Here is a 22,732-nt window from a genome sequence, read left to right on the forward strand (position 1 = left end):
TTTAATGTTTACACCTGTGTTTGGAACGGCTAAAGTGGCACCAGGTGAATCAGGCTCAGGCTAACTGGTACCCTGCTGCAAAGCAGAGTGGCCACAAGAGTGAAATCCAGTTCTAAAGTGTGCAATCAAATGTAAGTCTTTAACTTCGAGCTTTTAGTAGGGTGATTACTTCCTTTGTACAAGTATACTTTCAAACATAATATGTATTCTGTATTATCCAGATCAGATTTTGGGGGGCAAAATCAACTATATTTAAAAATATATACTATATGTAAACTGAACAAGAAACTTAATTTTGGTGCCCTGCCTGAGATTCCTTGCATTCCCCTAATGCTTTCCTCCCCAGCCTCTATACTTAGAAATAAAGAGCAAAACCTGGGCAAGTGGTTAATTCTTTCAAGATGACATGGACTTGGTATCCAGCTAAATAATGTTCTTGCTTTTATATTTGATTCTTGGTTTGGATTATTCAAGGATATTTATCCTTCTCTCTTGGAATAATTTTGCTTTTGGAATAATTTCAGACAACAAACACAGTCTACGGTTTAACTTGCTGTGACCCACTCTGGCTCCCAGAATAATATTTCCTACCAATTTATTTCTCAATCGTTGGCTATGCTCTGCTGGTTTTTAACTCCTTTTGTGCCCATCAGATTAGGAACTGCTGTCTAGATATTTTTCTTGAAGACCTTTTATTTCTGATTTATGGTGCTTCTCTAAGTAAAGAAATTGCTCTCATTGCTGTAAAGTAGTAGGAAGCTGCTAATGCTTTTTGAGAGCAGAACCACACACAGGAGGCTCATATAATTTACTTTGTAATTGAATGGTACATTTCTCAGCATCCAGATTTTTAGCTGTTGGGATTTCTTTTTTAAGATGATATATCCTTCAGAGGTTGTGATCTACTCCTATTTAAGACAACTGGGATGCATTTCCCCAGCTCATAATAATAAATTGCCTGAGCAGACTATTGCCAGCGAATCACCCCCCCAGTTCTGCGTAATCCTCCGGTAACCCCGTGCAAACTTCTCCCAGGCTGTAGCAGAAACTTGGCACCTTCTTTTGGCTGTCCTCAGGCTCGGCTGCAGCCTCTTGGAGCTGTAGCCTCAGTGCTGCTGTGAGCTGGTTTTTGTCCTTGGATTGATGGGATCTTTCTTCTTAGGGCCAGGTTCCACCGATTTTGTTCAGGCTGAGTAGTCCCGCTGCGCACGGTGGAACTACTCAAGGGGTGAGGTGAGCTTGAGGAACTGCTCACCGGGAGCTGGGCTGGCACCGTCTGCTCCTTGGGAGCAGGGAAAGGAAAGGCTTTTTCTCCCTTCGTGTAAAGCAGAGAGCATGTGTAACAGAGAGGGATGGCAAAGAGGAATGCATCGGGCAGAAGTAGACGTGGGAAGAAGATTAATCTTAAACTCATTATCATGGAACAGCAGCTAAGCCAGAGCTAAAAAATACTTCAGAGATTTAACATGAGATCTAAATTTTATTTTAGAGTTCATGTCGCTATTTCATTCCAATGACAAAAATGAATCAACTGAATAGTTGAACTGAAGCTGATCATTATTCAGTTTTTCTTGGTGGTTTGATGGATGAACTGATAGTGAAGTTTAAAAATCTCCTTTTAGCAAAAAAGCCACTGTTGAGCTCCAGAGTGCCTGAGGACTGGATATGCAGTGTCTTAGCTGTTGCTGCTGGGGATGAAGGCGAAAGTGGATATGGGCACTGGAGTGAGCATCAAGATACTGGAAGCACAATGCAGATCTAAAGGAATACATAAGTGCTTCCCCGTATTTTCCTGTTTCTGTTTTTTGAAATTTGGGGAATAGCATATTCCATTGAAATAATGAATATTACTGCACAGATTTGTTTAAACTAAAGAAATTGCATGTTGCCAGCCATTACTCATACCAGTTGGAAAAGTTCACAGGACTTAGCTTGGGCATCAACCTGGTCCCTGGAGCTTAGATATAGTCCAGCACACGCCATGTGGATAAACAAGAGGGTTGACACAGCTGTGCAGGAGCTAGGTGGAGGTTTTGGGGCAGACAAGCAGGAATGGCTTTGGGTAATTGCCATTGCACCAGATCCTGCTCTCAAGATGCTGTCCCTCCTACACATCAACATGCACAGGAGACACCACCAGGATACATGGTCCTTCCTGGTCCCTGGGAACATCACCCGTGTTGGACTGTGCTGACCTTATAAACAGTCCCTACTCATGGCCATAAAAGTATTCCTGGAAAATGAAGTGCTGATAATGACCAACTTCCAGTGCCAAAGCAGAAACACTTGTGGGGATCAGAGAGCTATGAGCCCCAGCCTTGGTGAGGACATACGCCTCAAAACAGTTCTCTAAATGAAAATTAATTCTCAAAATAACTTCAGGGGTTTTTTTATGCCACTGTTCAAGTAAAAGGAATAATCACTTCCCGTAGCACCAGCTAAATAATTGAAGGCAGATCTTAGCAGAGTATTACCAGTCCAAGGACAGTCAAAATCTACACCTCCGCTTTTGCAATGACAAATTGTGCAGAGGAATACTTTTCTTATAAATGTCTGTGATCTGCTTATGTGAACACTCTCATTACCTCAGCTGCTTTCACCACTTCCATTTTGTCTGTACAAGATTTCCTTTTTTTCTCACTTTCCTTGGTTGTGTAATTATTTCATATAATAATTTAATTTATTTTTCCTTATCTCTAAGAGATGACTTTTTCTTTAGCTATTAAACCAATAGGTTGGACTTAAAATGAAAACTGAACTTAAAATGTTTTCTTTTTTGAAAACTTGTTTTTTTGGGTCTGCATTGTAAATTGAAAAGTAAGGAAAGCCTTTTAAATTTTTATAAAATTGGTCTTTTTTTTATCAAAATTTAAAAGGCTTTACAAGCAAGGACACAGACAAGGAGACTGAGAAATGAATGGGCAAATTCATGTTAGTAAGAGTCAATCTGGATGCTGTAAGTCTCAAAACAATGTATATTTCTGTCAAGTATGAAGTTTGGCATCAAAATATAATATTTCATCTTAACACTGTAATTTGTGACACTACCCCAGAAAGCCTGATTTTGGGAAGATGTCCACAGCACACAGAGTTGAATGACTAATCCATTCCTGCTCAAAGTGTCTCTTACCCAGTCCAGGTCATTTGTGCTGCCCAGTTGCCTCATGAGCTCTTTCAGGCATAAAAAATGGATACTCAACAGCACTGGTATCACAATTTTATAATCTTTTCATTATTTAGACATTTCCCTTTTTCTAATTTATTTTATGTGCCTTGCAAATATTTATTATGGAAAGAAAGCATTTTAAACAATCTTTTTAAATCAACCCCTTATATATCCCATACACTGGTAGGCTCTTTCCTGTCTCTTCCTTTCCCAGCTCCTCAGTGCAGATGTGCTGTGCTGTTGGCAGCTGGAAGACCTTTATCCTGCAACTCATTCTTCCTAACATTAACAAAAACCATGAGAGTGATTCCCAGTATCTCTCACTGGGAAGGTGCTTCCTGCCAGTGCCCTCACCCAGATGGGTGTTGTTTCCCCTGGTTCAGTCTTTGCAGAGAAGTGGTGGAGAACTGGGAGGGCATGGGTGGGATCAGGTCCTGGATGGTTGGATGGTGGGATCAGGTCCCAGCCAGTTGGATGGTGGGATTGGATCCTGGCTGGATGGAAGGGGGGATCAGATCCTGGCTGGTTGGATGGTGGGATTGGTTCCTGGCTGGTGGGATCAGATCCTGGCTGGTTGGATGGTGGGATTGGTTCCTGGCTGGTGGGATCAGGTCCTGGCCAGTTGGATGGTGGGATTGGATCCTGGCTGGAAGGAAGGTGGGATCAGGTCCTAGCTGGTTGGACAGTGGGATTAGGTCCTGGCTGGACTCATGTGGTTGCAGCTGCTCTGGCCACTTTGCGGTGACTTCCAGACAATGGGAAAAACTGCGCACCACAAGAGGCCGAGAATGGGTGTAGGCCAGTTGATTTCTGTGATTTTTGATCTATGGATAACTACATTTTCTATCATGTGCTAGCATAATGAATTTACTCCTAGTGATGGTCATTTTGTCTCCTTCATGAAGTCTATATATTGCAGGATGACAAACCTGGGGAGTAACAAGACTCTGCTGCCTTTTGCTTTTCTTCCCTCTTTCCAGTTCTGTTCCTGTTTCTCCCCCTCCTTGGCTCAGTGTTTGTCCCTCTGTATCTCCTTCCCCGCAGCAGCTGCCACTTCCCAGCTGATCCCTCCTTCTTGTCACCAAAATGCCCAGTCATGCCATTATGAATACTAAAATTCGGCCATTAACAGTGCAGCGGGGTGGGGCGCGATGAGCTCCTACCTCCCAGCTTGCTGCGCCACCCCGCCAGCAGATTCGGGAAAGCAACACCGCACTGGTTTATCCTGGTTCTCTTCCCAACCCTGACAACTGGTTATAACTGGTTGAGCGATGGCTGGAGTTCAGCACAATTCAGATGTCTCAGACAGTCCGTACAAACATCGTTCCTACTTAGAGGTCCCGTTGGAAGAAGTGTCTGTTGGGCACTTAGTGAATTACAGGCTTGAGAAACAACCTGGCAATGTTGGAGACCTCGAACCAGACGCAAAACTTCCACTAATGCAGCCCTTAGTGTCTTAAGTAGGTACTTGGCTGCCAATCAGTTTCAGGCAGGCTGTAAAGGGACTTTCAAAAAAAAATCTGACTGTGGACCAGCATCCTTGTTTGTTTCATCTTGATTTGGAGTGGTTAACTAGGAATTTGCAAAGGAAATGAATAAGGGAACCAGCTTCTTTCGTTTAAAAGGCTTGTCTAAGTAGAACCAAGCGACAAAGGAATTCAGTGTAAGGTTTGCAATTTTTGTCACTCTTGTCTAACCAGATTTACATCGTCAGAAACAAAACAAACAAACAAACCCCCCCCAAACCAACATGAGACAGCACGAGTGTTTTCGAACGTGTGCATTACAAGTGATACAGAATATGTATTTATGATTCAAAATTTTAAACAGCTGAAAAATAAATATGCAAAGTAGATTCTTCTGTTTGCAGATGGTAATCCTGCCACACTGATTTTGCTCAGCTGTCTGATTTTTCAACGTCTGCATTCCTGATTCCCAGGGTTCCTGATTAAGAAATAAAATATGAGTCATGGTGCACAGTTACCTTCCGCACATCTGAAAGGGTAACTCAGTGACTGAAAACAGATTATTAGAGGCTGATCCTTTCCTGTTGAATTCAACGCAATGTCAGGGGATTGGGGGAAAAAAAGTCCCTGCTCTGTCCTTCATTGTTACAGCTGTAGGAGACGGGTTCCTGCCAGCTCCTGCAGATCAGTGCAGGGGTCTCTGCAGGCAGGGACGGCCGGCGGGCAGCACGCTGCACAGCGAGGTGCGGCGCATCCCTTTCCCTCCCTCTCCTGAGGATGACTCAGTCGGTTATTAAAAATTTCCAGCTTCCAGCTAAAAATGGCATCAGAAGCAGTGCCCCGGAGGGAAGAGGGGGAGACGTGAGAAATGGGTTCTGTTCCTGTCTCCGCTTCCTAACACACACACACACACGCGCGCACACACACACACGTGCATGATGTACAGCTCGTCTGGGAAAAGTTTATTTTGCAATAAGAAGGGTTAGTATTCTCCTAAAGGCTTTTGCGAAGACTGGATCCAATTTTCGGAGCCTGTTGCCAATATTTGTGAGTCATTTCCTTGGAATCCTACCTTTGGTGTTTATTTCCCTTAGAAGGAAACTTGTAAAAGAATAATAATAGCTCTCATTCTTCGTGGAAAGTAGCACACAGCAAAGTGGGAGACAAATCGCTCTTTGTTCCAAAACACTTTTTTTGTTTGTTTTGTTTACTTTCTTCAGCAGACACAAAGTGAAGGCGGCAACATAATTAACCCCATAAACCATCTAATTTATGGTGCTGGTGACATGTGCGCGCTGCTGCACCGGAGTGAAAGTTAAGTGGGGAAGCAGTTTTAATTGGTACCTGGTTTAAAGAAAAAGTGACGAGAGTTGCCTTGTGATCTGGGAAGCTGCCTCGTGTACCAGAAGGGCTTTGCTTTCTCAGCCCGTCCCGACTGCTGGGACCCCTCTTCCTCTCTGACTTCAGTCCCAATAACAACATCTAGCACCTATTCAGTGTCAAACCCCACTGCCAAGGTTAACCAAGCAGAAATACTGTCAGTTATGGTTTGCAGCAATAGGAGCACCTTTTACCCCCAGGATACTGAAGTGTTTTGCAAACTCAGCTCCCTGGATGGAGCTTTCAATGTCTAGCAGGGCCAGGCAGCCACCAGCGGGGTGGAGGCAGAGAGCATATGAGACATTTTGGCTAAGAACACTAGAAAAAACATTTATGCTTACTGAAATAAATACCATGGGGCTTTATTGTTCTCCCAGAGCAGGCAGGCAAAGCAGCCTTAAATTTGCTTGCATTTTCATAGTTTTGCACAAACTCTGTGGCAAACTCTGTTAGAGCCACCATTTAAGAGTTCATTGCATATAGGCTACCGAGAGTACTGATAGGTTACGTAGACCTCTAAAGAAATAAAAACCTCTTTCTGTTGGTGTATAAACCTCCTCTAGTTCTGCCTCACAGAAACCAGAAGCAGGAGAAAGTACAACTGCTGAGAATTCAAAAGCACGTTTTCATTTTTCATTTTTTTTCCTTCGAAAAAATGCTGTTAAGAAATCAGGGGATGCTGACAAACAGGGGCAAAGTAGCTCTGAAAAGTCTTTATGGCAAGAATTCAACTTGAAAGCATTAAAAGGAAAAAAATAGCACGTAGGGATTAGGAAAGTTAGAAATATTTGATTGGAATTCTGTCTTGAGAAAGAGACACTCTAGCGTCTGGAGCTGTATAATCTAAATTAGGAGAGAAGTGAAGATACCCTTGAAACACTTTCAGGGAAGGGCTGTATCTGGACACAGAAAGCAGTTTCTCATTTCAAGTTAATTCATTTTCCACCAACCAGTAAGTCCAGCTCTAGAAAAAGAAGGAAAAAAAAAAAAAGGCAAAAATTAGAAAAAAAACACACAACAGTGGATTCCTTGAAATTCCCCGAAGTGAGGGCCAAGAAACACAGGGAAAAATCACTAGACTTGGCAGGTCTATAGTTTATCTATACCTCCGAAGGATGAAGAGCTGAATTGACCCCCTTGGCACGCAGACCTGTTGTTCTACCAGTCTAGTTATTTCAGCCAGACTTAACCCTTGTATCACGCTTCTGTTAGAGGGCATTATACATGTTTCTGACAGGAGGTACAGCCAAAGGAACAGAAAATCACCATTGCCCAGGGCCCATGCTGTCTCGCTGCCACTTGTCCTCGTTCCCCTCCTCCCTGCAGTCCCTGGCTCTGGCTCAGCATCTCCCTCACTGCAGACCAGGGACCACTCTGCACTGGTGCGATGCGTCACTGCTGTTGTTCTCAGCTGTTTTATACCAACAAGAGAAGGAGATCACTCTCTCTGTCTGCTCCCAACCCATGGCTCTGGCTTTTGAAATTAAGTTTTCAGTTTAAATCCAGCATGGCCAGTTCTAGATGCTTTCCCACACCTTGCAGCCTTGCTGCTTGCCTTGCCTCCAGGGCCCTGAGCACAGGGATGGTCTTTGACTTCTTGGGATTGGGCTGCCCCAGTGTGCTGTGATTCAGTGTCCCCTCTGTACCCACTGCTTCATTCATACTACAACTCTGTGCATATCTATCCAGACAATAAACATTTAAATCACGGCCCTCATTATCTCCCATCTCTGCAACTTCCTCCTCCTTGAACTGGTGACATATCAGCCAGTTTGATCTATTTAAACACAAGTTCCTGATGTCCTCTTCCCTGTCCCCTGCTGTGGTCAGAGCCAATCCACCTTTCGCCTTTCCTCTGTGTTTGCCTGCATTTCATCTTTTATTTTCATGTGCTAAATTGTCACAGCTCCACCTCAGCTGCCATCGCTCCACCACTGTCTCTACTGCATGGCTCTGCTATCTTCGCCAGTGATGTTGGTGACGTCATGTTTATCTGCTTTTATGGTCAAGCCTTTACGCCCTTTTCCATGATGCTCTTGCCCGCAGGATGCTCTGCCTACCTCAGCTAAGCTGGCGATACCAAATTTTGTTGCAGCAACCATGAAGAGTAGAGAGTTTACAATGAGATTTGCCTGAAATTGTTCACATGTGATATAGTTGGTCTTTTTTGGTTTTCATATATGTACACTGGTCTGGGTTTGTGATTGTGCCTCTCTTTGGCTGTCACTTGCTTTCTTGGGCTGCAGGTCTGCACAATCTGCATGCAGTGGGATCACTGATGGATTCTGCGGAGTCAGTTTTCTATGATGCCAGTAAGGTAACAGCTACCAACGTGATGGCAATTTTGCTTTGCGAGCACTGTGATCCAGGTGTTAACAACCGTGTAGTACAGTACAAATGCTGTTGTCTCCTCTGGTCAGGTTGTTGTGCAATGGAAACAGTCCAGATAATATGGCAGAAACTGAAACGGCTGCAGTACATGGGTACAAACCCAGGAGTTAAGAAAGGAATAGCCATCTTAAGTCTATCCCTTTGTCCTTATTGATCTTGATAAGACCTGCAGCATTATTGTCACAGGCATTTTATATTTAAGTTTAGGTTTTTAGAGGCATTCTGGAACTGTATAAAGAGCCCTTTTCACTGACATCACATCAGGCTTGTTATAATGTGAATGGCATCATTACGGTTCTCTCATTAACATCATAATGGCTCTGGAGGAATAGTGAGTGAAAACCCCAGCAAACGGAGTAGTGTAGCAATGTATAGTTGTCTTACTGTGTAAAACTGCATATGGAAAAAGTTTGACATTTTAACCTTTAGGCTGCTGTAGATGCCTCGGGGTGTCCTTGCACTGCATGCGTTTGGCTGACAAAATGGAAAAATTGTGGTAGTCTAAGGATGCAGGGCTGGGTTCAATAAAGCACTGTGCTGGCTTCCATGCCACTGAAGCCCACACAAGGCTCCCAAACGGATTTTTCAAAATTGAATCCAGCCCTAAGTGTCAACCTTTTGCTGTAATTTTGTATAGTAAATGTATTGTATACTCAAATGTACATCTTTCATCCTTTATTTCCAGTGGCATTAATGGAAATACAACAATGCGTGTGCTGTTCTGCAAAGTCGCATTGAAACAAACAGGATTTTGGATGAAATCCCTCCATTGCATATGATAATGTAATAGAAGTGGGTTCGGCTTACAGCTGGAGGACGATGAGATGCGGTTCTATTTCTGGCTCTGACACCGATTTGCTGTGTGGCTTCTGGCAAGATGCTCAGGAGTGGATTTTGCCACCTTGAATGGGGAAAAACAGTAGGTTGGCTCTTTGGGAGCAATGCCAGAAGGCCATTTTTGTGGAGCTAGGTCTGGTAGCACTTTTTCAGTAAATATCACCTTGTACTTCAGGCTTCCAGTTTTGCTATGTCCACCTTTACCTTCTAGGAGACCGACTCCTCACATGTGTGGAGTACTCACAGCTCTCTTCCCACTCATTTGCAGCGGCTGGAAACCGGTGCTTCTGAAAATCAAATGGGAACAAATAGCACGCTGAGAGTCACAAACCCTTTCAGCAGACTGTTTCTCAGCTTCTGTGTGCTGAAACAACTCCTTTGCTACAACACAGGGCTTTTTTTTGTAGCTGACTGCTGCTATAGGCCACAGCTTTGTAATGCATGCTGAGATCTACAAGCTTTGTTTGGGGCTTTGGTTTTCTGGTTGTTTTGGGGTTTTTTTTTTTGTTGTTGTTGTTGTTTTTCTTTTTTCTTTTTTTTTTTTTCTCCTAGGGAAGTTCTATTATTTATGCCTTGTTTTTATATAATTTGGAAACATGGAGAATGTGCATGGGCAGTAGCTGTTTATAGAAGTTAACTGGCCTGCCTCTATTAATTTTGCATGTTGTAAATAGCAGAAGCAGTTCATTTACTTTACCGGCTGTCCAGAGAACTCAGTTTTTCAAGATAAATCAGCAGCACTGTGCAGAAGGCATCTCAACACTTCCTTCCTTCCTTCCTTCCTTCCTGTGTGTTTCTGCTTAAGCACAGAAAGACCTACTTGTGATGAAATATGGTAAGAAAAAAAAATGCAGTCAAAATCTCCAACTCTCTTAAAAAAATTCCACAAAGAGATTCTGAATTCATTACGAGTAAAGAAATCTGGACTTTTCCAAAGCAGCAGTGAATTTCTTCCAACGCTTATTCTCCGAGGACAAACACTGAGTGTTGACATCATGCCAACGTGAGAAGATTGATGTCTCCCTGTGAGTGATTCCTTCGAGCAGATTAATGAGAACAGTCCATGGGTGCTTTCTAATGACAGCCTAATCTTTTCAGCCACAAAATATATGACTTTTTAGCTGGTTCTTGGGCCACTTTTTGGCCCTGCTCTTAGGTCAGCAGACTTGACCCACTTGTTGTTTTGACCAGTCTTTCCATGTGTTGGTACTCAGCTGGTAACAAAAGTTGTGGTGAATAAATTATATATATTGTCTGTGTCATGGATAACTTCCAGTGGGAATGTCTAGTGGCTTGTCATTCCATGTGTCATTGTCTCCTTGCTCAGAAAAAGCAAGATGGCATTAATGGGCTGCTGCAAGAAAATGACTGTGGGCTATATGCAGTGCATAATCGGTAAATTGACTCCGAGGAAGGGGTTTAGGCATCTTTCAGCACGATTGTAGTGAAGTCTGGTGGCTTTTACTCCGAAAAATGGCTCGGGGATTTCAGCTGACTTTCCCTTCACCTCCCATTTTCTGCCCCGATGAGGAGCATGGGGCAGACCCATGCATCTAAGGAACACAGAGCACATGCTGGAAGCCCATTTCTTCATCAAGTAGCAGCCTTGTGCATTCTCCCAGGATTTAAGAAAACAACTGGCAGATGTGAATGATTTATTTTTCCACCCTCTTCTGCTGCGGTTTATTTTTTCCTCTTGTTAGCGAGCGCTCCGCTGCTAACACAAACATTTGCTGAAATTCCACCTGCCCACCTGCAGCCCCTCCTCTCGCTGCTTGCTCGGGCCCTCGTCTTCCTCCGGGAGGGCTGCACCGAGGGGAAACTACATCCCGCTTTCTTAGAGAGGAGGAGGAAGGAGAGGGAGGGGCCAGGCCGCGTCTGGGCGCATTGTTCCACGCTTCTCTGCCAAGAAGTAGGTGACTATGAACTCACCCCTTACCCCTCGCAGAAAGTTTGCTCCCTCCCCTGCCCTCCCCTCCCGCCTGCTGTCGCGGCAGGAGGCAGCTCGCAGCCTGGCGCTGGCCCTGGAGTCCCCGCTCCTGCTTAATATTCCGCCTGCTCCGCCGATGTTGTGCTTGGCTCCGGTGGGACCGCAACTCACGGCTTGAAACCGGAGCCAATTTTCTGTCTTAAGTCTCGCAGTGTTTTGACTGGAGGCAGATCCAGTTCAGTCCGATCGGGGCTAGTGGAAACAACTACCTAAGTCTCTGCTGTCTTGTTTCGTTTGGGAGGGAAGAAAGAAGAAAGGAACGCGATCCCGAACTGCTGGGCGCGCTCTCTCTCACACACACACCCCGCTGCGCACACACACACACACACGCACCGCAGGCACACACAGACGCGCACACACAGACTCGCACACCCGTCGGTGCCGAGCGCTCTGTGCCAACACCGCCGGGAGAGAATGGGAAGCGAGTGAGCGGATCCGTGCCGGTGTGTGAGCGCCGCTGGGGTCGGGGCGTCGGCGGCAGCGGGGCCGCGGGAGCGGGGCGGCAGCGGGGCCGCTGGGGGGGCGGCGTGGGGGCAACGCGCACGAACTCCCGGTGCCGGGGACCCTGCGCCTTTTGTGGAAGAAGGCTCCAATCCTTTTCCTGCCGTAAAAAAGGAAAAAAAGATGTATGTCTACGTAAGATAGATATGCGTATATTTGTGATATATGTGACTACAGAGGTGTGACTGCCGAGGGGCACAGGAGGCGGAACGCGGCGGGGCGGAGGGGTCAGCTGAAGGGGTGCCGGGCGCTCACCGCGCTGCTTCGCTTCCAGGTGCCGGCGCCCGCGATGACCCTGGTGCTGCCCATGCAGCGGCTGGGCCGCCCCATCGCCGCCGAGGGAGCCGCCGACCTCGCCGCCTACCGCGCCCTCTGGGAGCCGCCCTGCTGCGGCCGCCCCGGCCCCGCCGCCCCGCCGGCCCCGACCCCGCCGGCCCCCGGGCCCCCCGCCGCAGGTAGGCACCGCGCCCATCCGCCGCGGGGGCCCCGGGCGGACACCCGGCCCCGCAGCGGCGAGGGGACGGAGGTTTGTCCGCGGAGGGGGGCGGCGGCGGGCCCGGGCTGAAGGCGGGGGCTCTCCCGTGGGGCCGCAGGTGCGCGGGGTTCGGCGGGCGCCGTCGCACCCGGCTTCTCCGGCGCGGGGGATGCGCTGCTGAAGGCAGCTGCGCGGCCGCGGGCAGGAGGGAAAGTTTTCCCGAAGCCGAGCGTCCTGAGGACGGCAGCGGTTTCCCGTGGCTGCCTGTTAAACCGGCTGCCCGAGCCGGGGCGCCTGGCGAGCTCTCCGTTAGGTGAGGGTTTGTTTTCGATCGCTGCAAATGTATGTGAAAATATGCGGTGGAGTTCTCCTGTAGCGCGAAGGGAAATGAAAAGTATTTTGTTTGGAGAACCTCCGGCAAACCGCATGTCATTTGTCATATCTGATTTATTACCCGCAGGATCACATTACAGGGGAATTTCAAATCCTGTAACAACATCCAAGATCACATACTTTAAAAGGAAATATGTGGAAGAAGAGGATTTTCATCCGCCACTCAGCAGCTGTACACATAAAGTATGTTTTCTAATAGTCATTATTTTTACTCTGAGTTTCAGATGCTTAGTAACACTCGATTGACCCATTTCCAGAAGGCTTAAATACTCAGCTGAAATTAGGAGAATGATCCAGCTGTTTGCTCAGAACAAATAGTTGTCACATTCATTTTTTTATTGTCATCAAATTGCTTAAGAAGCAAAGGTGTTTATAACAACTGTAAATGGAAGTGCCAATAATAACTTTATTATTCAGATTATTTTGTTCTTAGGTAGTTTATATCATGTTTACAGAAACAGCCTCGTAACAGTGTTTGAACAGCAAAAATGAAGAATGTAAATAAAAAGGGTCCATGATTCTCCACTTCATTCAGAACTTTTTTCAGGGGAGAAAAGAGTAATAGGTTCCATGTACCCTCAATGGGTTACAGATCCTCTAGAAAAACAGATTTGGAAAGTGAGTACAAGCTCCTTCACTATTTAATCCTGTTTATTAAAAAGGTAATAACTCCAAAAGAACAGATTAGTAAATGAAAGAATATATTTTTTAAAATGAAAGCTGTCAAGGGAGGGATTAGTGCAAATATTTCCTAGGTCAGTGAATACATACATTTAATTTTTTTTTCCTTTTTTAATGGGAGATTTTGTGCTCTCGTTCATCAAGGGCTTATTCCTGTAGGGAATTGAATGCCTGGAGTGATGTGCTTGTGCCTTGAGACCCCATCCTTACCTTGCTGGATTGTCCCTGGCCTGCGGTAGTCCAGTGCTACCCATGTGCTATTGGCAATAGAGAGGACGCAGTATAATCCAATTAAAGTACATCTTATGGGAGACAATGGTACCACAAGAGCCCCAGAGACAGAAAGCTAAAGCAGATCAAGATGCAGAGCAAGTTTATACATTGTCTTTACCTGCATCGCAGAGGCAGCCATCTGAGAGGAGAACTGGGTGCCTCATCCTTGCCAGGGACACTGGGCAAGGAGCTCTGCCTGGTGGGATCTTGTTTCCGTGGAGAGATTTCCACAGAGGAGAAGCACACAATAATGCTGAGCTCACTTCTGAGGACCTTAGAGTAGCCAAAAGAATTTTCAGCTACAAATAGTGTTGGCTGGAAATAAGTATCTGACCAGGAAGGTGAAACACTGCCCTGCCATCAGTTTCAGAAGGTGTCCTTTCTGCTGCCAGAGCAATGAATAAGTAGCACTGAGGGTGTTGAAAAATGTGTTCTGGTTAGTGAGCATGTCTTCCACATGTTGCATCACTAGCTAGCTTTTTTCTTGGCTAGAATGTTGGATTTTTGTATCACTGATTGTTTTCCTCGCAAAGGGGAAGTTACTTATCCCATTCTAACAGCTTAAAAACCAGTTGTAGAGGTATTGGTAAGATAGACCTGTCCCAGACATCGTCTTGGAGAGCTGTACCATGTCAGAAACCCTGGCTCACCAGTTTCTTCTGTTTAGTACAAATATGTTTTCTACTTTGCAACACTGAGCTCTGGGGAAGGGAGAACGTCCACCAGATTTACTTGAATTTCTTACCTCTGCTGCCCATTAAAGAAAGTTGTGTTCTGAGATTTCTTGTCCCATACAGGGTATGATGGTAGGGCCCAGAGCCCCTCTCCAGAGGGCTTGTTGGCAAACATTTGTAGTAGAAAGCCTTTGACAACTTGTTCCTACTGGTGGCCCTCCAGGATGTATCTCCAGAAGGATTACAGTTCACAGAATCACCAAATGTTAGGGCTTGGAAGGGACCTCGAAAGATCATCTAGTCCAATCCCCCTGCCAGAGTGGGAACACCCAGATGAGTTTACACAGGAAGGGGTCCAGGTGGGTTTTGAATGTCTCCAGAGAAGGAGACTCCACAACCTCCCTGGGCAGCCTGTTCCAGTGCTCTGGCACCCTCACTGGGAAGAAGTTTCTTCTCAAATTTAAGTGGAACCTCTTGTGTTCCAGTTTGCATCCACTGCCCCTTGTCCTGTCCTTAGTTGTCATTGAGAAGAGCCTGGCTCCATCCTTGTGATACTCAGCCTTTACATATTTATAAACATTAATAAGGTCATCCCTCAGTCTCCTCTTCTCCAAGCTAAAGAGCCCCAGCTCCCTCAGCCTTTCCTCATAAGGGAGATGCTCCACTCCCTTCATCATCTTCATGGCTCTGTGCTGGACTCTCTCCAGCAGTTCCCTGTCCTTCTTGAACTGAGGGGCCCAGAACTGGACACAATATTACACATGCAGTCTCACCAGTTCAAGGCTTATTGGTTTGCTCCAGGCTTTTACAGCTTCACGGACTGTTGCTGCAGTAGGTATAAAGGACGCAAATTAACCTGTAGGCTTAATATAATTTGTAATGACTCATATATTGTAGAAAATGACTCTGTCTAACAAAGGACAGCTTCAGCTGTGAACTCACATGAAAAGACAGCCAATTTTTGTTTTTATGAGGCGCTGTGCTGCTTCTAAGCCCTTGTAGACAGGACAAGGCTGTGGAAAGAGCTAGAGGGCTGAGGAGAGCTGAATGGATGTGAAAAGCAGCTGTGCTTTAAGCTCTTTCAGTCCTCATAGCTACGACTTCCACTCTGCAAAAATGCTGTAACCATGTGGGAAAGGGAAGAATGATCAAGCCACAGATGGGGGGGATTTAGAGCAGTCTCGCTTTGTGCTGTGCTGCTTTCCTCCTACGCAAACCAAATTCTTACTAAAAATGAAAATTAGTTAATAGTGCTTACAGTAGCATGCCTTGCCCCCTCTCTTATTTTGATTCCCAGGGTAGCGATTACAGGGCAGAATCCGGGGCCTCCCGGGGGCAGTAACCTGCTTGTGCTGCCAGTGCTGAGAAAGGGAGTCCTGGAAGGACCATGGAAGGGAGAACAAATCTGTGGGCGTCGAGCCAGGATTTCTGCAAATCCCTATCCTCTCTGCATTTCCTGACCTTGTCCCTGCCTATCTGCGTTCCCACCAGTCCTGGAGAGCGTAGGGTGTAGTACACAGGCCAACAGCTGCTCTCCAGATGCTGTGATGCTTTGGGATGGCTTTCTGCCTGCCTTCTTCTCCCCCATGCGCTTCTGTACACAAGAACAGTATAAGGGACGTTGTCAAATGGAGGCCTCCTCACCTGAGGACCTCTTCAGCTGGCAGTGGATGAAGTTCTCTGATACTTGCTGTGTGAGGAAATGGCTGCTGGTTACGTCTTGGAAACCTTGAGGCTATAGGGGAGAGACCTTCACTTGGTTTCAGAGCTTTTGGGGGATGATGGAATTAGGTCCATTTACATCAAAAAGTCCCCAGTCATCACTAGAGTAAAACTGTGCAACCATTTGAGTTTTAAACACAAGTGCAAATAAAGAGCTAGGTGTGAGCATCTGGATTTCCCTCTCCCATGCTGGATTTGTGCCCTGTGATTGCCTCTATGTTGTAACACTCAGCTACTTACCTCCCAAACCTGAATCTGTGTTGTGGCTGAGAAAAAGCAGGTTCCCAAGCCATCTTTAGGCACCGCTCAGGAAGAGAATGAGAAAGGTAGCAGCACAGGGGGATTACTTTTCTTCATTTTCTCTCTCCTTGCCTGGAACTCAAGTGCCTGCCTTCAGCTCCGTGTCTTTTGTCTTTTGCATTTTCAGACAATCTCCGTGTTTGAGGAACGGGCCCATATTCTTTACATGTCTTTGGAAAAGCTGAAATTCATTGATGATCCTGAAGTCTACCTGCGGAGATCTGTCCTCATCAACAATCTAATGAAGAGAATCCACGGAGAAATCATCATGCAGAACAACTGGTGCTTCTCCGCCTGCTCCTTCGGTGGCACCTCGCCACAAGAGTGGTTTGTGCCTCAGGACTGCCCATACAGAAAACGCCTTCGGATGGCGAAGGAGGAGTATGAGAAGCTCCACACGTGCTGCTTCTATCAAGAGTGTGGCAGTCACTATTTAAATCTACCCTACTCCGTTAACGCTAGCACAGAAAATACTTCCTCCTCTTCCTCCTCCTCCTCCCCCATTTCTTTGCCAAGCTGTTCCCAGCAGGTGGATTATGACATTGGCAGTGCCCCTTCTTACAGGAGTGATGACCATATCCCTGCTAATGAAATATTCATCGCTAATGCCAGGTCTCACGGTAATCAGGAAAAAGCAAAATTTAATGACGAGAAAGGAGGTAATGAACCTGAGCAAGAGAGCGTCGCCCTAAACTGTGAACCTCTAAGAGGCATCCATGCTCTTGAATGTAAAGGCAAATGTTATGACTATTTTGAGACTGGATGTAATGACAAGAGCAACATAAGTGAACCTTGGAAAAAATCCTTAAGGAAAAAGGAGTCTTTACCAAGTAATAAAATATGCTGCAGCAAAGGAAGTAAAATATGAGGCATCTTTCTTGCTCTGTTGAAGCATGCGCAGCACGTCCATTTGTCTATCAAGATAATTTTTATTTTGAATGGATTTTTTATAGTTTTCTACAAATGATACAATCGTGCCACAAACACTACGTGTAGTTTAAATGACTGGAGAGCAGATTGTGTAAGCGTCTCTGTGATCTGCATCAGCGGGCTATTTATAAATATGGAGACTTCATAAAGAATGCAGTTGTGTTAATGCTTAGCACTATAGTCTGTACAGCTATGGTGTAGCTTTCGCTATTGAAAATACCAATCAGCCAGATGGGGAAAACATATCGTTTTATATATCCCCGCCCCCAAGAAGTCTGCCATTAATTAAGAAGAACCTCTATTATGTTTACCAAGGAATTAGAAGTCTGGTAAACAAATTGATGCTACCAGCAAGGGTGATGTGCTCCCTGTAACTCAGTATTTGCTCTGACAAAGGACTGTCTTCATGGACTGGGAATAAACTATCCTTACATTTTGTACTGACACTTATGAATTCCTGGATTCAGCGTCTTGCTCAACTGACAAAATAGGACATAGCATAAAGAAATAACCTGTTTCTGGGATCTTAATCAGAAACCCAACATGCAGCTCGAGTACTTGCACGTTTTCACGTTGGCTGTAGTAACTGATGAGGCTTGTTATACAGGGCAGGTTTTTTTTTGGTGCCTTACATTTTGTCTTAATTTTTGCCAGTGTGAAAATTAAGTATAAATCAGTGATACAGCAGGGATTTAACCTAAACAGAGAAAAAAAAAAAACCACAAACCACAGGGTGGATCAATATTATTAGGAACCTTTAACCTTTGAAGTACTGAGTTCAACTTCCTATTCAAACATCTCTGTTCTTCCTTTTTGATGCTCAATTGCTTTTTGATTTGCCATCCTTAGGAAGGGATTTAAGAAACAATAGAGAGCTGTCTCTTGTAAACAAGCATTGGATGCTTGAGTGTTTCTATGGCAACTGTCTGTTGCTGGGGCTCTTTTTTTTCCTTCTTCGTATAATGAAGTTCATGAACCAGTGGCATGTTTTATACTTTATTCTGTTTCACATAAGTTCTCTCTTTTAGATTGCAAAAGCATGCGGGAGTTTTCTATGACTTTTGCTGTTGATTTAAAAAAGACAAGAAAGCAAAAAGCACAATGTTAATTGATAATGTGGCGATAAACATGATTTTATCTGAATGAATGTAAGGGGTTTAATTTTAAAACAGAACATTTTGGAGAAATGAGCTGAGATTTCAGTGGCTAAGGACAACATTTAGTCATCCCTAGGTAGACCATTTGCAAAAGCGTGCAGTTTAAGTGCCCAGAAGACATTAGTCGGCTTGGACTGAGAGTATTGAGTCTTAGATCCACCAAATTAATTAGTTCCCACAGTCCCCATAACAACTGGCAGGATGTGCTTGGCAAAATAGCCACATCCAAGCCATGGCTGACTCATAATAGCTGCCTGTTTCCCCAGCGGCCTGCATCCAAGTGACATCTTCTCCACTTGGTTCTTGTCCAAAGGCTGACATTCACCTCTGTGCCGGGGGAGCGGCCAGCTCGGCGCAGGGCACAAGGGTCCCCAGGGGGGGACACCGCCCTGGGCTGTCCCCGGTTTGGTGCTCTGGGTCAGAGACCTCCTGCTCTGGGTCTCCCAGGCTCAGCCTGAGTCCTCCTGGGCCATGGTTATTTTGGGTAGCGTGCACACCCCAGAGTCACATTTGCAACCTGGGTGGTTTTCGTGACTAAGGCCAGTAGTCACAGGGGAAAGCTTCCCGCACCACCCCCCCTTGCCAGCCAAAGTGACCATAAAGAGAATATCTAGGATGTAAATGAATGATAACCTTTATGTAGTCAGGCGAGTTGGAACTGACAAGTTGTTGTGAAGAATGACAAAGAAAGTATAAATCCCACCTGATTTCTCCAAGAAAGAAGCTTTTTTTATTAATAAAAATAATATTAAATATAGATCTCATTCATACAGTGTATGAGTAGGATCATCATTTAGACATTTGTCCACAAGGACCAATTTTTTAAAAAATCTGATTTTTCTTGTGTTACACCCAGATAGTCTAGTAATGTCTGCTCTTTTCCAATATTTGATAAACACTTGATGTTTTAAGCTTAAATATTAGATGCTTGTATACTAATGTGTTGTTGTAGTAAAGTGAAATTTCCTTGACATATATTTATTAAAATGACCAAAATTCATTTTAATTTTACATTTCCAATGGCTACTGGGTCCTTTCCCCCATGTTCCCCTCTCTCACTCATGGAAATGCCATTTAATCAAACTGCTCCCTGCTGAAGAGGTCACATTGCAGTTGACTGTGCACCTCAAGGTTAGTCCTGGATGTAGCTCAGCCTTCTCACAAGCCTTTAGGACAGTCTGAAGGTGCACTGAGGAGCAACAGACTTCTCTGTGGGTTTGCACGGACAGCCAAGGGTAATGCCAGGCCAGATGCTGCCAAGGCCACAGATCAGCAAACCCTTTGGTGGGGGATGAAAGCTTTTTGACCCTAAGAGGCTCCTTTGCCTTCAGGAGCAAGCCTGCACATATAACCCATTGCAGAGTCTTCTGAGTTGAATTTGCACCTGCTGAAGTGGTGGGTCAGCAGAGCTCTGTCTACTCTCCCCTCTCCAACAGCTTCTTCAATTCCAGGGACACCTAGAGATGAACCTGTTACAGCTCTGGGCAGTCTTATTGAGTGACATCGCGGTATGTAAGGGGTGAAATGTCATCTGATGAAGGTTGGCCTAAGGATAAGTGATCTTCTATGCCTTTCTCTGGACCCTGCCTCACAAAATAATAGCAAATACTGAAAGTAGATATATTGGACTCAGGAGTACACTGAGTTCTGTTTGCTTCAGAGGAGACAGAGGTGTTACATGTTAGAAAAGAGAGTTGGAAACACCCTTGTCCAATTGCCAGGAATGTAATAGACCTCGATAGGCTAGCCTGAATGGATCTCATGCTTTACATTTGGTTTGATTTATGGCATGTGAAGACTATAAACCTGATAGGCCCTTTCCCCGTTGCACACTCCAGTACTAAGGACATTTTGCTAGTATCACATATTTTTGAGAAATAGTTATTTTTCCAGGATTATCCTCATGCCTTTTATCTGTATGTCTCACGCGTACCTTCTAAATGAATGCTCCTGAACTTGACCTACCTGCCTGAAAGAACTGGGCAGAAGAGCTTCTCTTTAGGGAGATTGTTTTATTCCCTATCATAAGATACTTCTCTCCTAGAGTGCAAGACTATAAGATACTGTGCCTTTCACCAGGCTCATAACGGTACTTCAATAATATATGGAAAACAGCAACAGAAAAAGATGTTACTGTTGTCAGGTCTATTTTACTGTCACTAAGAACAGAAGTGTCATTTTACCTTCAGGATCGCTTTCCACCAGGTAATGCATTTCCCTTGGAAAAGCATAGTTCATTTGCATTGAAAAAATTATGTTCCTTTTTTAAAGCATGCAGCATAATATCAATGTGCTTCATATATACTTCTGGTAAAATTCTACTGTTTTTACTGGATTAGCTAATCTGTTGAAACAGCCTAATGTGGTTACTTAAGCACCCCCTGCACTCCAATAGCCTCAGCTAGCACCGATTTGCAATGCCAGCATAGCAGCCAGCTCTGCAGAGAAAACAAACGCAGGGTGAGACGCAGGAATGAAGTGCTTCTTTCAGTCCTGAAGCTGTTACACCCCAAAGCAAAGTTGCGGTAAGGAGATATTTTTCACATTTCATCTTCTTGCGCGCCCTTCATCCTCTTTTTACTGTCATTTTGGTGGAGACCACAATACACTGCTGGGGCGGTGCACTGGGTGCCACCACCCTTTGGGTTTGCACAGGGGAAGCGCGGAGCTGGCTCAGAAGGCGCAGTGTGATCTGAAGTGGAATGTCAGCAAATTAAGCAGGCTGCAGTGACTCTTGCTGCTTTGTGGCTTTCTGGAGGCCCGGGCCAGGTGTGACCCACCCAGATAAATGGCCTTTCCAGCTGCTCGTAGCTCAGATTGCCACTTTGGTAGGGATCTGGTGATTAAACAGCTCTGGCTGAAGCAGAGACATGAAGGTGATTTCTAGCCCACATTTGACTCGTGCCCTTTCATTGCCTTCTTGAGATAAAGGCTATACCCAGAGGTGTAGCAAATGCAATTGCTGCCTACTCATGCCAGGAACCTTGATAAAAGAAGTTTCTTAAGTTTTGTCATGAAAAGAGCCAGTTAGTCACATTATAGAAAGGTTTAAACTGCTGTGGGGTAAAGGATTTCATCTGGCATTTTATTCAGTGAATGCAGCTCTCACAGGGAAGCCTCTAAAAGAGACATAACCTTTTTCACTGCCTGTCCTCTGCTTTGCAGCCTGGAAGAAAGGGGCTGCCCTTGCTTTTGGAGGTAACCTTTTGGGCTCCTCAGTACTGGAACAAGTTTTTCTGCAGCTGCACAAAGCACCCCAGAGGCTTTTCCTGGCAGGGTGTGCAGAGCCTGCTAAAATATTGCAGCCGGGAAAGCACTGCGAAGGATCTTGCTGGAAATGTTGGGAGATGTGAATCTTCCACAAAGCATCCCATGTAACAGCCAAGCCGCTCAGTCACAACTACTTGGAATACACAGTAATTTCCTGTGTTTTTTCAATCTCACTTTAGCTCCTCTGACAGATGGGGAAAGATGACTAAACCGAGGGAGTTTACGAAAGTTCGTCTTGTGGTGTTTGCAAACTGTCTCTGTGAGGTCCATTTTCTCTAATGTAAACACAGCCATGGCAGGGTGCCGAGCGCTTTTGCAGCAGTTAATCCAGCTCAGCGTAAGGCTGCTAACGCGAGGTGTAGCTGGCTGGCGGGTCCATGCAGGGGAACCGAGCACAAACCAGCCCTGGGATGATGAGACCTTCACTCCTCTTGAGTCTCCATGGAGAGCATAAAACAAAGCAGCTGTGGCTGTAAGACCAGAATGAATTTGCCATTTCAGGGTCAGGGACTTGGCGTGTCAGGGGGCTTGGGGTCAGGTGTGGAAGGTTCGATTAAACTCCAGGGAAGTAATCATGTGTAAGTGGTTGCATTTGGGGCTATAGCTGGCCTGTTGTTGCTCTCCCTAGTCTTTAAGTCATAGCAAGGAAGTGAGCATGCCCTGGAGAATGTGGAGTTTCAGTTCCTCAGCTTTGCAAAAGTGGTGCAGACTGCAAGGTACACGAAGCTTTCTCACCAGATCCAGCTGAAAGGCCAGGTAGGCAAGTACATTAACTTCTCTCAGTCTCTGTGTTCGAGTTTCCCCCTCTGAGGAATGAGGGAGTGTGAGAAGTCACAGATGGGTGGTCTGTGTAGACTCAGAGGTATGCATGATGAGGAAAAAAAAAAAAAGCCAAAACCCAACAAAAACCCCCAGACAGGGAGATACTGAATTTGAAAAGTAACTTATCTTCTATGCCTAGTAATTCTTCTCAATTAATACAGCATTATTCTCCAATTTACTGCAGATAGCATCTAATCTGTCATAGTGGGATTGCAGAAAGGAGATAAATGGTCTGTCTTCTCAAGGTCAGTCCATTTAGTGCTGCCTTCTGCAGAGGTACTTTCCCCATTGAATACCCCACCAG

General features: G+C 45.3%; 2 protein-coding genes across 5 annotated transcripts in view; both read left to right on the forward strand.

The window, feature by feature from the left end:
* Positions 1-9,764: 9,764 nt before the first annotated feature.
* On the forward strand, positions 9,765-19,347 carry SERTAD4 (SERTA domain containing 4). Of its 3 annotated transcripts, none has more exons than XM_065058377.1 (4): positions 9,765-11,152; positions 12,006-12,186; positions 12,667-12,782; positions 16,377-19,347. In XM_065058377.1, the coding sequence occupies exons 2-4, from the start codon at positions 12,021-12,023 to the stop codon at positions 17,115-17,117; spliced, it is 1,023 nt and encodes a 340-aa protein (XP_064914449.1). In that variant the 5' UTR covers positions 9,765-11,152; positions 12,006-12,020; the 3' UTR covers positions 17,118-19,347. The 3 variants fall into 3 exon arrangements, with proteins under 3 accessions (XP_064914449.1, XP_064914448.1, XP_064914450.1); XM_065058376.1 differs by lacking the exon at positions 9,765-11,152 and adding an exon at positions 11,153-11,673; XM_065058378.1 differs by lacking the exon at positions 9,765-11,152 and adding an exon at positions 11,697-11,856.
* Positions 19,348-20,765: 1,418 nt separating this feature from the next.
* HHAT (hedgehog acyltransferase) overlaps positions 20,766-22,732 on the forward strand; it is a 205,609-nt gene continuing 203,642 nt past the window's right edge. Inside the window, exon 1 of one of the 2 annotated variants that reach the window (XM_065058374.1) lies at positions 20,766-20,861. The gene's annotated coding sequence lies outside the window, so the exon portion shown is untranslated. Of the gene's footprint in view, positions 20,862-21,393; positions 22,363-22,732 lie in introns of those variants that run through there. The other variant, XM_065058375.1, reaches the window with a different exon arrangement.

This window comes from Columba livia, chromosome 3 (assembly GCF_036013475.1).
Source record: "Columba livia isolate bColLiv1 breed racing homer chromosome 3, bColLiv1.pat.W.v2, whole genome shotgun sequence".
In the NCBI taxonomy this organism is placed as follows: Eukaryota; Metazoa; Chordata; class Aves; order Columbiformes; family Columbidae; genus Columba; species Columba livia.

Excerpts from the sequence above, each read along its gene's own strand:
- SERTAD4 (XM_065058377.1), top strand. The coding sequence starts at position 12,021 with ATGACCCTGGTGCTGCCCATGCAGCGGCTGGGCCGCCCCATCGCCGCC. Across the intron at positions 12,187-12,666 it reads CCCCGGGCCCCCCGCCGCAG|GATCACATTACAGGGGAATT; the intron begins GTAGGCACCGCG and ends TATTACCCGCAG. Across the intron at positions 12,783-16,376 it reads TCAGCAGCTGTACACATAAA|ACAATCTCCGTGTTTGAGGA; the intron begins GTATGTTTTCTA and ends TTGCATTTTCAG.